Source organism: Varanus komodoensis, unplaced genomic scaffold (genome assembly GCF_004798865.1).
Source record: "Varanus komodoensis strain SLA01 unplaced genomic scaffold, ASM479886v1 scaffold74, whole genome shotgun sequence".
NCBI classification, from domain to species: Eukaryota; Metazoa; Chordata; class Lepidosauria; order Squamata; family Varanidae; genus Varanus; species Varanus komodoensis.
In genome coordinates, this window is record NW_025336401.1 from 2,773,969 (window position 1) to 2,785,306 (window position 11,338).

At 54.9% G+C, this 11,338-nt stretch overlaps 1 protein-coding gene across 1 annotated transcript in view; it reads right to left on the reverse strand.

Moving 5' to 3' along the window:
- The window catches only part of GPC3 (glypican 3), a 148,299-nt gene that overhangs the window by 134,978 nt on the left and 1,983 nt on the right, over positions 1 to 11,338 (reverse strand). Inside the window, exon 2 of the mRNA XM_044452720.1 lies at positions 11,201 to 11,322. Coding sequence (XP_044308655.1) covers positions 11,201 to 11,322 — 122 coding nt within the window. The remainder of the gene's footprint in view (positions 1 to 11,200; positions 11,323 to 11,338) is intronic.

The window sequence follows — 11,338 nt, forward strand, 5'->3', positions numbered from 1 at the left end:
CCTACCCTCCTAATTTCTTTCACGGAGGGTAGGTACTCAGAGGAGGGCTTTCTCTGTGGTGGCGCCCAATCTATGGAATGCGCTCCCCAGAGAGGTCTGCCTGGCACCGTCATTATTTGTTTTTCGGCGCCAGGCGAAGACTTTTATTTAAGCGTCATTTTAATTGTTAACAATATTTGCTTATTTATCTGGCCAGGGCAACTTCTTTTATATTGTTATTTATTTTATATTGTTATTTTTGTATTTTATTGTATTTTATTTTGTGTTGTGAGCCGCCCTGAGGCTTCGGCAAGGGGCAGCATAGAAATGTTTTAATAAATAAATAAATAAATAAAAAGGGAAAGACCACAAAAAGGGTGCTTGGAACACACATCTCCGTCTCACACAGAGCTAACAGTAACGTCCCTAAGGAAAGGTTGACCCAGGTTGTCCCAGGAAATCACACAGCAACGGGATGACTGATGGTACGGAGAGAAACACAGCGGCAGAGCGGCACTCTGGGTCGTTCTTCGGAACGCGCTCGCGTCGATCCTTAGCTAGTCTCTCCTCTCCCTCTGAAGGGATACAGAAGAAGAGTCCTGATAAAGCATCGTTAAGAGACGGACTGCACTCCCCATGAGCTGACCCACGTTGGAAAGAACACTGCACTCTGAAAACAGGGAGCACAGGAGAAGCATTAGCCAAACGGATTCCAGCGAGTCCAATCTTATCTTCGGAAAATGCTCTGCCAGACAACTTGGGCCCGCGGCATGCGAGCATTCAGAAATGCCCACCATGGCAGAGAAGGGGAAGAGGCCAACTGCTCGGGAGAGAGGACGCACTAGCACGGGTCATGTGCCAAGCGACCCTGTTGTTAAGAAGCTAATTAAAAAGATACAAATTATAGGCCAAGGACACTCAACAGATGATTAAAGCTTTCGCATAAGCAACACAGCCCAGGGGGTCCATTATCTGCTGGCACCTTGAACCGCGGTCCAAAGGCAGCGTGCCTTCGCCACGCCAGGCCCAGCTGAGCTTCCAGCAGCTGCCAAAGGGCGCTGGCACTGCCCAACCCATCGCCCCCTGCTCCAAAGCAGTCTTACTCGCAAGCACAGCCAGGGCCAGGGAGACAGAGGCCGCAGTCCTTCCTGCAGCACCCAGCAGGAGCCTCACCTGCGGCCCTCCCTCACCCTGCTTCCCCCTCAGTCCTCCATGGGCACCCAAGGTCCCTCTGCGGGGAGGACCCAGTCTCCTGTCACTGAGAGCAGCAGCAAAACAGAACGAGCACCTCCTTTGACGAGGGGGCAGCCCGCCTATGCAAACACAAACCACGTCGTCTGAACCAGGCCACATCGTCAGCCCTGCCTCCAGCACAAGGGAGGGGAGAGCCACGGGGAAGGCGCCCCCTCTGCATGCAGGAGGCTGCAGGCTTGGTCCTGGCACCTCCTACAGATAGAGGCAGCGGCGCTTTGGAATTCTGGTGCATGGCTGCCCACCGGCGGAGACCCAGAAGCCCCGGGATGCTCAGACGATGCTTGCCATTCCTGGGAGGAGGGGAGCCCAGCCTTGCATACAGAAGGTTGCAGGGGTCTGACTCATCGATGACGGCAAATCCAGATTAACCCACCAATGCTCCTCCTGCCTGTTCCGACAATGCAGAGTGGGGACGTGTCTGCGGATATCTTACTGGGTGCACGGAAGTCAGAGGAGGGAGGAGGCTGCGTGAATCCTGAAAGTGACTCTGGCAGTGTGGCCCCACTCCTGCTTCAGTGCCTGGGAACCCACGGTGAGCCCTGGGTCCGCAGTCGCCTCTGTTCATCCAAGGACTGCAGGGAGTGGGGATGCCAGAAAGAGCTCGGAGGCTCCTTAAAGAACAGACACGTTCGTTTCTAAATAGATGGATATTCATCCATAAAAGGGAGCATTTCCAATTTGTGGGGGTCTACAGCCCCGATATAGTTTAATTATGTACATAAATACATTTACATACTTTCTGAAGGCATTGGGGGGAAAGTGAAAAAAGAAAAGAAAAGGAGTGCTCCAGGATGTTGTTAAAATTAATTCCCCAGCAAGCAGCAGCCCTTAAATGGTCGCAGTGTAAAGCCGTCGCCTGGAGCGCATCGCTGCCGTTTGAGGGTCCTGTTCTTGCATTCTTTGCTATCAAGAGAGCAACTTACGGGCCTGAAATAATTAAGAGCAGGAAACTCAATTACCCAGCAAACTGAAAGGCCCAAAAACTGCCGTGCTGAGCTAAACGGGAAGGACAGAGGCAGCCAGAAGTATCATTGTTAGTGCACGCTTGGACTTTTGCGCGCGCACACACCAGGCGCCAGACCACAACTCTGGGACCCCTCCAAAGGCCCCAGGCTTTAGCTAACAGGCCAGAGAAGCCACGAGGCCAGCAGCACGTGCCACAGGCCGTTGCGCCCGCGCAGTGCGCCTGGCCAAGGAAACTGCACATTTGAGGGCAGGGTGAGCTGGGGGCGGAGGGCTCAATCACGCTTGGGCAGACCAAGGTCCTCCAATTCCCAGCATCCCCTACTCAGCCGAGGGGATGCAGCCCGCAGCCTCCTGGGGCAGGCGTACTCCGCTCAATTGTGCAGCCCGGCTGGTCAGAGGCACGATACCCGCTCGTGTTCCAGGCACCGCACAGCAATGCAGCAGAAGTTCCGACGCCACACACACCCACACGCTCTGCTTCCTCCACTTATCGACCCTCCAGCACTGCCGCGTGTTCCCAACAGCGAGGCGAACGCCCGGCATGGTTTCCCCCCATCCAATCACCCAGACCAAAAGTACATTTCACGAGCTGCCCCTCACAGCGCGCACACCGCAGGGCTCTTCCCAACCCCGCTTTATATCCTCTCCAGGCTCTTAAGATTAGAAAACATACATTTTCTGCCAAGCCCTGCAAGCAAACTTGTTTGAAGTTTAAAAAGATACACACATTACCACAAAGTGCCGCTGCCATAAATCGCAGGTGCGAGAATAAAGCGCATGTGCACAGGAGGTGGAAAACGGACTATTTTTCTAAAATGACGGGTGAAAGGAGGCCGGATTGGGTAGGGGTGCACGGAAGCCACGAGCTGGGCACCTGCTTCCTCCTGCAGCACAGCACTTTCCTAATTGCAGAGATTTATGTAGTCCGTTCCGGAAAGTAGATGATCGCCTCAGTGTAATTACTCTGCAGAGATCTCCACAATGGGCCCATTCCAAGACAGATGAGCGGGCAGTCATCGCTTTCATGATGGCTCTGGATCATCTTCTCTGGCAAACATATGTCTCGCCAACAGCCACGCAGCACGGACGGTGTGAGCCACTGCTGCAAAATGCCCTGCCTTGGGAACAACGGAGCGCTGCTCAGCCTGCCACTGCAGGTGGACACTGGCTGAGCAAAGGCCTTCTTTTGCCGTGGCCACATGGCTTTGGAATCCCTCCCGGTCATCATGTTTCCGTCACGTGGAGAGCAGTTTCTCCTGGTCAGCGGTGGTTCCTATGATGTGTGACGGTCTGTTGGTTTCATTCCCCATGGCTGTTTTATTTATGTTTGAGCCTGGGTGTGTTATTGTTTTTATTACCTGGTGAGGTACCTTGTGAATGTTTATTTACTCGTTCTTAAATTGAATTGTCTTTAGCAAAACTGGCTATAAACATCTAGAAGCACCGGCTTGCTCCCAGCCGGTGGACCAAGACGATCAGCATTTGCCCTCAGCCGGGGAGCCTTCACAGGCCAAAGAGGGCCATAACGTGGCCACCACCTACTGTGCTTGGATTGAGGGAACACAGGGGTGAGTTTGGGAATGCGGCCACTTCCCGCAGACACCAAGAAGTTCTCGTGGAGAAGTGGAACCCTTTCTCAAAGAACCCGAAGGAGCTTGCATGGTCTTCGTTGTCCCCAGTGGCTCCTCACCACAGCCAAGGGAGGTAGGTCAGGCTTGGGGTCCTGGTCCAACACTGCACCCACAAACAGGCATGTGGTGAGGTTGCGACGGTGCCACCTCTGCACCAGAAGATGCTCGCAACACAGGGCCGCATCCTCGCCAACTGCAACTTGCTCTAGAGGTCTCCGACGCCAGCACCGCGGCTGGAGAGAGATTCCGCGCATCGCCCTTCCCTTTCTCAGCACGTGCCTCACCCCTCCCCTTGCAACTTCTGCAGCTTTGCACAGGCAATTTGGTATTCTCCAAACGAGCTCACTTAAGCTGACTTCAAAAGGACATAGTGGATTTACACATCTATCCCCATATGCCCCGTGCATTACACCTCACACATTTAGATGGATCAATTTTTTTAAAAAAAATGTAATCGGGTCCATTTCAACAAAATCATGTACTGAAATAACCAGGCTGGGTAAGAGAGAGAAATGCAAAGCGCTCACCTTCACTGAATTTTTAATAAGGACAATGAAGGATTCCAACGAATAAACTGAGGAAACAAGCTGGTTTAAACCATAGCAGCTCACCCAACGAATTCGCCCAGTACAGTCAGTGGGTGCAAAGAGCCGCTCTCAGGCGGGGGCCCCATCCGTCGGCTTGACTCTGGGACCTTCCACATCTGCTCTCCCGCTGAGTGCAGGCCCCTTCCCGAGCACCCAGCTCAGAATGCAGCGTATGTCTGCCTTCACTCCAGGCCATGCTCTCACAGCCCAAGTGACCAGGGCCACCGCATCAGAATGGGACACCGTTCCTAGGCAAAACCCCGGTGAAGCACAGACCTGCTGGGAAAGCAGCGCGCAATCCTTGGAGCCGAGATTACAAGCGTGCGGTGCTTCTAGAAATGGGCTGCTCGCCCACGGGAAGGCAGAAACACACACCAGCAACCGCAGAGCTTAAAACGCTCGTGAATGCTAGCCAAGACCAGCATTTCGCAGCATGGCACCTTTGGATGTGTTGGACTACAACTCCTATCATCCACGCCCAGCAAGAGCCTGCTGGCTGCCTGCAGGCGCTGAAGCAGAGTGGTATGTAGGCCTTCCTGGTCTCACAGAGGCCTCAGTGGCCCTACGCACGAGCAGGTTTCCTGGACCGGGTCATCCTGCCTTTTCTTCCAAGGAGCACAAGGCGGCGCATTTGACCTCCCTTCTGCATTTTATTCTCACGGCAAGCTGGCAAGGAGGGCTAGGCTGGGAGGGTGTGACTGGCCCAAAGTGGGGACGAGAACCCGGCTCTCCCGAGTCCCCGTCCAACACCTTCACCGCTGCAGCCGCCTGCTTCTGCAGGCCGGCCTCTTGCAAAGGCAGCAACGCCAACACCGCCTTCTCCTGAGCAGCCCACCTTCGATTTATTCCTCCCACCCAATCCCTCCATCGAGTTTTGTGGCTAAGCAAGAAGCGGAACTCGCCTCCAATGCCAGAGCCCCATTCCATGTGGTCCACCGAGGATTTCTGACAACACATGCATAGTTGTTATACACACACCTTTTGCAAAGTTTTATGCGCCAGGCCAGGCACAACTGCCAGGCCAGGAGGAGCACCCGAATGCTCCACGAGGCCTGCAGCTGGGCATTAAGAGCACACATGTGGCTTTGGATCATAAAGTCCTCATTGTATGCACATCTTTCCGCATTTTACAATTGATAGGTATGTCTGGACTGCACTTGTGCCCAGGAGGTTGGGGGGATTAAAACTCCAAGAACCGACAAGGAGCACAAAAGATGATTTTGCAAGTGCTGCTGCACTCACAGAAGGAAGACAATTTCCGCAATGGCGTGACGGCTTGCGGGTGCTCACCTGCTGACAGGGAACAACGGGCACACCTCTCTGCCAGCATTCTTCTGCCAGGCTTCCGAGAAGAGGACAGATTCTCGCCCCGCTCCTCGGTGCTGCAAGGCGGAACTCGAGCGTGCCGGGATGCAAGCAGGCCTGGCGTGTGCACACACGCGTGCAGCGGGGACACTCAGGATTCTCCAAGCGTCACCAGTTTACTTTCTCGGAAATGGGTACTTTTACGCTTTAAGGGGGCAAATACGGGGTTTGGCCTTTGGGATTCAGGCCCACCTCCACCTTGCACCCAGTTTCTTGGCCAAGTTGCTTGTCTCTGGCAAAACACGTGTTCAAGCAGGAAGTCCTGGGTTCAAAGGAGTGCTTTTACCCAGAGCCCACGCCTGCCTTGCAGTTCGGTTCCTGCGCAACTCTAGCACATGGATGGAAAGCCCCAATGACACCTGGACTCAGGTGAGGGTGCTCTTGCTGAGAGACAGCAGGGACTGTGGTGAGCAAGAGCCAGACACGGAGTGGCACAGCAGGCCCGGAGGTGAGGCCAGAGCCAGGAACAGGCATGGATCAGGACCACAGGGCAGAGCAGACCTCTGTCGCTGCCCTTGGGGCTCCCAGCTGGTTTCCATGCTCGCCGTGGATCAGGTACTTACGGGGCTACCTGACACTGGTCCTACAACCACTTCCAAGGTGAACCAGCCTGCTTGCTCCATCAGGCCTCCAAGGAGCCGCACTGCTCGGTGGATACGGGCAGCACCCTTCCCTGGAGCCACCGACAGGGGCTTGCAGAGACAGGCACGGTCTCAGAGACAAAGATCGGAGTCTCTGTCACGCTGAGTTTGGGATGCCCAACGGCAAGCCAATTTTCTGCTCCCGAATCCTCTCACCAGCATCTGAGCATTTAAAGATCCCAACCTGGCCAGTGGGTTGGATGAATAGCTGGCCTTTCTGGTCTTTAACGAGAAAAAGAAAGAGCAGTGCTTCACCCGGATCTCATTTTACAACCTTTCAGAAAGGCTTTCATTGTTGACCCAGTTCAAAGCTAATTACAAATGTGTTTTAAGGCAGCCTTTGCAATTTAAAAGCATTTGGGTCAAGTGGTCACTTGGAGGGCTGGAGGGACTTGTGTTCATTTTCCAGCTCTTTTAGACAAATATAAGGACATCCAAACGCCAACTGAATGAGCCACATCCTGGCATGGCTCTCTTCGGCCGAGCAACAGAGAAAGGACCCTGCAAAGTGGCTTGGATCCATTACTGGGCTTGAAAATACTGATGGACTTCCCAGTGGCTTTGCATGGTGTTTAACACCTTGCTGACTGTTCCAACACACGCACAAACCCATTTCCTCCAGCACTTGTCAAAGCTGATGCTGTTTGTATGTGCAAAGGCTCTTGCAAAGCTATTTCCCCTACAGAGTTTGCAAACTCCTGCAGGGAAACTGCAGTACCATATTCTCCAACAAGAAAAAAAATTCACAACATCTGTAAGACACTCACTCTCTCTGTCTCTCATTTCCCACCCATCACCATAATCCTCTCCCTTACCCTCAACACAAAGAAAGTAACTGAAAGATTTTCTAGCCAGCATTGCAAGAACCAGGCAAAAAACAGAAGACCACACGTCAACAGGAAAGCCTGCTGAACCATGGGTTATGGTGTTGCCTGACCCAACTGAGCTCACAAGCCTTGGCTTCTTAACCATGCCCAATCCATGAAGAGAATCTGTGGTTGAATGTTGGCTTGTGAATTGTGGTTTATTGTCTCAGCTGGGTTCAACGAACATGACGATTCACCTTTCAGCGACAACTCACGCTTCTGCGACAACTCGCCCTCAGCTTCTGAGCACAGCTTGCTGCGCTGCCTCAGCCCTTTGCCCTGGTTTCCCCATGGATGACAGAAGATGATCTATTTTAAAAAGAGTGGCACTGTTGAGGAACGCTGCAGGAGAAGCTTCACTAACATGGTGCACTTCAGATGTTTGGTCCTTCACCTCTCATCAGCTGCAGCCAGCATGCACAGCAGTCAGGGATGCTGGGAACTGGAGGCCAAGCCAGCTGGAGGGCTGACAGGAGGCTGGTGGACGGCATGGTCTGCTTTTCAGGGTTCTGAAAGATGAGGCCAAGGTGGGCCCACCCAACGCAGCAGATGCAGCCACAAATGGGATCGACCCTGCTCCTTTCCCAGGAGTTCAGAGGGACTCACAGACCAGAGGAACCACAGTCTAGACCAGGGTGGGCAATGCTGACTGGAGCTTTCAGGAACTGCAGCCTGAACGATTCGGGAGGCTTTGGGGTTCCCAAGCCTTGGCACGAGACAGGCACTCCGGCATCATCTGCATTTTAAAGGCAGAAGCAGAGACCAGCGGAGTGGTATTTTCACAGTGGAACCTTTGGTTCCTGAAGCACTGTTTGGGCCCAGCTCCCATCTTCTCTGACCGTTGGCCAGGCCGGCCGGGGCTCATGGTAGCCGGAATCCAACAACACATGGAGAACCACAAGTTCTACCATTCTGTAGCACAGGAAATGGGAAAGAGATAAGATTTCATAACTCAGATATGTGCTATTTGTCTACCTGGCCTTTGAGATCTATGCAGGGGGCCCTCCTGTGTGAGCCGTCTCCTAGGGAAGTTAGGGGGCGGCTGCTAGGGGGAGGGTCTTTCCTGCAGCTGCTCCCCACATCTGGAACACTCTCCCCGAGAGTCATCCAGCACCTTCTTTATACACTTTTCAGCACCAGGCAAAGACCTTCCTTTTTAAAAAGCATTTTAACAGTTGATGCCACTATACCTTTGCTTTGTATTTTTAATCTGCATTTTATTAGCATTGTATTTTTAATTGTTATTACTTTTATTGCAGCTTTTTATCTTATGATTGTGAGCCACCCAGAGGTGCTGTGGCACAATCGGTGGCAAACGAATGATTTAAATAAATAAATAAATAAATATTCTCTTAACCCACTTATAGCAATTTGGTCAGGCAAGATGCAGCATTGTTATTCCCGTGTCACAGATGGCAACTGAGGAGGGGAAAGGGCTAGTCAAAGGCTGCTGCAACCAGCTCGGAGAAGAGATTCAGACTCGAGCTGCAGTGGAGCCACCAAACTCCACAAGCAGCAGGCAGCCACACCGAAAACGTGTGTTCTTCAAGGGCTCACCAGCCATGAGATGCAGAAGTGCCAGCTGTTCTCAGCTGCCCTCCTACGCATGGCAACTTGAAAATCACTGGGACAACTTACTTGTCAGGAAACGCACGGACAGGGCATGAATTTTAATGGGACGTGGGGGGGGGGGGCTGCCCTGCAGAAGTTCCCCCAAGACCAGACGCTTGGATGGCTGTGTTTCATGAGCGATCGCTGCTCCTTCCCCTCCCCTGCTCCCTAAGGCAGCCCGGATCCCAGATCCAGGAAAAGCCAGGAAACCAGAGATCGCTGCCCCCTAGCGGCACTGAGCTCCGGAGCACCACCAATTCTTCCCCGCAAGGAGCCCCTCCACCAAGCGGAACCACTTCTGATGAAAGCCCACGAGCGCAGAAGGCTCAGGGGGAGAACTCTCCTAGAAGGGTTTCAGTCCGCCCCAACACTTCCCTATTAACCCCATTTCAGACACTCAAAACCTACTGGGAAGAAAAGGCTTGCTGCCCCACAACCCCAAAAGACATGCAGCCACCCCAGCCTCCAAAAATCCTCCACTCATCTAGCCGCGGGCCAAGAGGGCAGTGAGCCATGCTGGAATTGCAAAAATATCTGGCATGTTTCCCGCTGGCCCCCACTGGAACAAAAGTATTCTTCTTGAAACGTCCAAGCATTTACAGCATCACTCAAGGACAGCCCAGAAAATGCCCCGTTTCATTTTCCTTCTGCTGCTTCCTTCATTGTAGGGGGCAAAGACAACCAGGCCCCCTTTGGCAGAAGCCTTAACGGCCCATGCTTCACACTACCAGAGGTACAGTGATTCAGTGGCGTCCCTGAAAGCGGCAGCGTAATAAATGTGCCAGTCCACGAGGTGCCACATGCTTCCTTTTGCCGCAACAGATCAACACAATTATGTCACGGAAACATCTAACGGAGGCCTAGAGAAAACGGGCAAGTGTGCCAGGGAGCGGAGAAGTGAGGCCAGGAAGGGGGATGCAAGGGCAGATCTGGACTAACTTTGGATGCACCACTGTCCCGGCTCAAGAACAACCCTCTTTGTTCCGCTTCTCTTACTGATCGCTCTTCAGGGTGCAGCTGGCTGGGGAATCCTCTCACTTGTGATGCACCACCTGGCCCCTGCTCCTGAAAAGCATTCCCAGGCACCACCCCCGGTCACAGGGCATCATGCTCGGCACGCATCTTGGTGGGCCATCCCAGCCCTCCTCTCAGTGTGCAACAGAGCCTTCCCCATCCTGGCGCCCTCCAGAGGCACCGGACAACAACTCCCATCACCCCCAGCTAGCAGCATTGGGAGCTGCAGCCCAATCCCCCCCAGCATGCACCAGGAGGGAGAAAGCGAGTGCAAGGAAAGGGGTTGCAAGACAGAACAGAGAGACACAGGGGGAACAGCAGCACGGCCCTCCTCTGGCTTCCCGGAGGCGTTCAGAGGGGCTGGCCACGGGGAAAGCACGCACGCACGCACAGGCCGGCAGCCAGCTTTCCCGGGCCCCTCGCCGGAAGGAAGCATCGCCGAGTATCACGGGGCTGAAGCTGCTGAGTAACTATGCACAGAATTCCTCTCAAGTCTGCCAGTGACTGTACAGCAAGATAATAAGGCAGAACTTCCACATACAAAAGCAAGCTATCTGACAGCACCAGAAGCTGCGAACCTGGGAAAACCGCCCGCCCGCCCGCGCGCAGAGGCGCTCGGAGAGGGTGTGGGAAGCGGCGCCCACGGGCCAGACAGGCCGCGGCCAGCCGCTGCAACTGCGGTTCTCAGGGCAGGGGTGAAACGGCTCTGCCCCTACCGGCGCCGTGCTCTGCCATCCGCGGGCAGCGGCTGCTCCGCAGAGTTCAACCGGGCCCCCTCTGGCGCGGAGCAGCCCCTTGGACGCGGTTCCAGGAAGGAGCTAACCTTGCCGAGCTGCGAAGCCGTCCCATGGAGCCGAGGCTTCGCCGTGGCATTCGGGGGCGCTGCTACTCAGCTCCAGCCGAACGACTGCCAACAGCTCTCCACCCGGATCTCTTCCCCAGCTGGGGACTAAACCCGGCTCCATTTCCACACAAGGGGTGTGCCCCAAAGCAAAACTGCGGCGCTTCCCCTAAAGCACCAGGGCAGCAAGTCTCCAGTCCTCATGGTTCCGGATAAAGGGCTAACCGCGAAAGGCACTTCGGAAACGGCTTAACACCGACCCGGGCACTTCCCACCTCGTCTCTGGGCAGTTCGCCACGAGGCGCGGCGGCCCCACCTGGAGATGCCAGAGCCGCCGCCTACGAGACGCGCGGAGCTCGGAGCGCACGGTCCCGCTGCCGCCCCGCGGCTCGGGAACAGCCCCCGCGGCGCGCCCTGCGCCCCAGACCCGCCCCCGGCAGCTTACCTGGCCCGGGAGCCTCGGGCACCCCCTTGGCGCCGGGCTGCAGCGCCTGGAAGGCGGCGCGGGCGCGCTGGCAGGTGGGCTCCGCCCGCACGCTCAGCAGCGCGGCGGCGAGCAGCGCGCAAAGGCGCCACGCCGGCC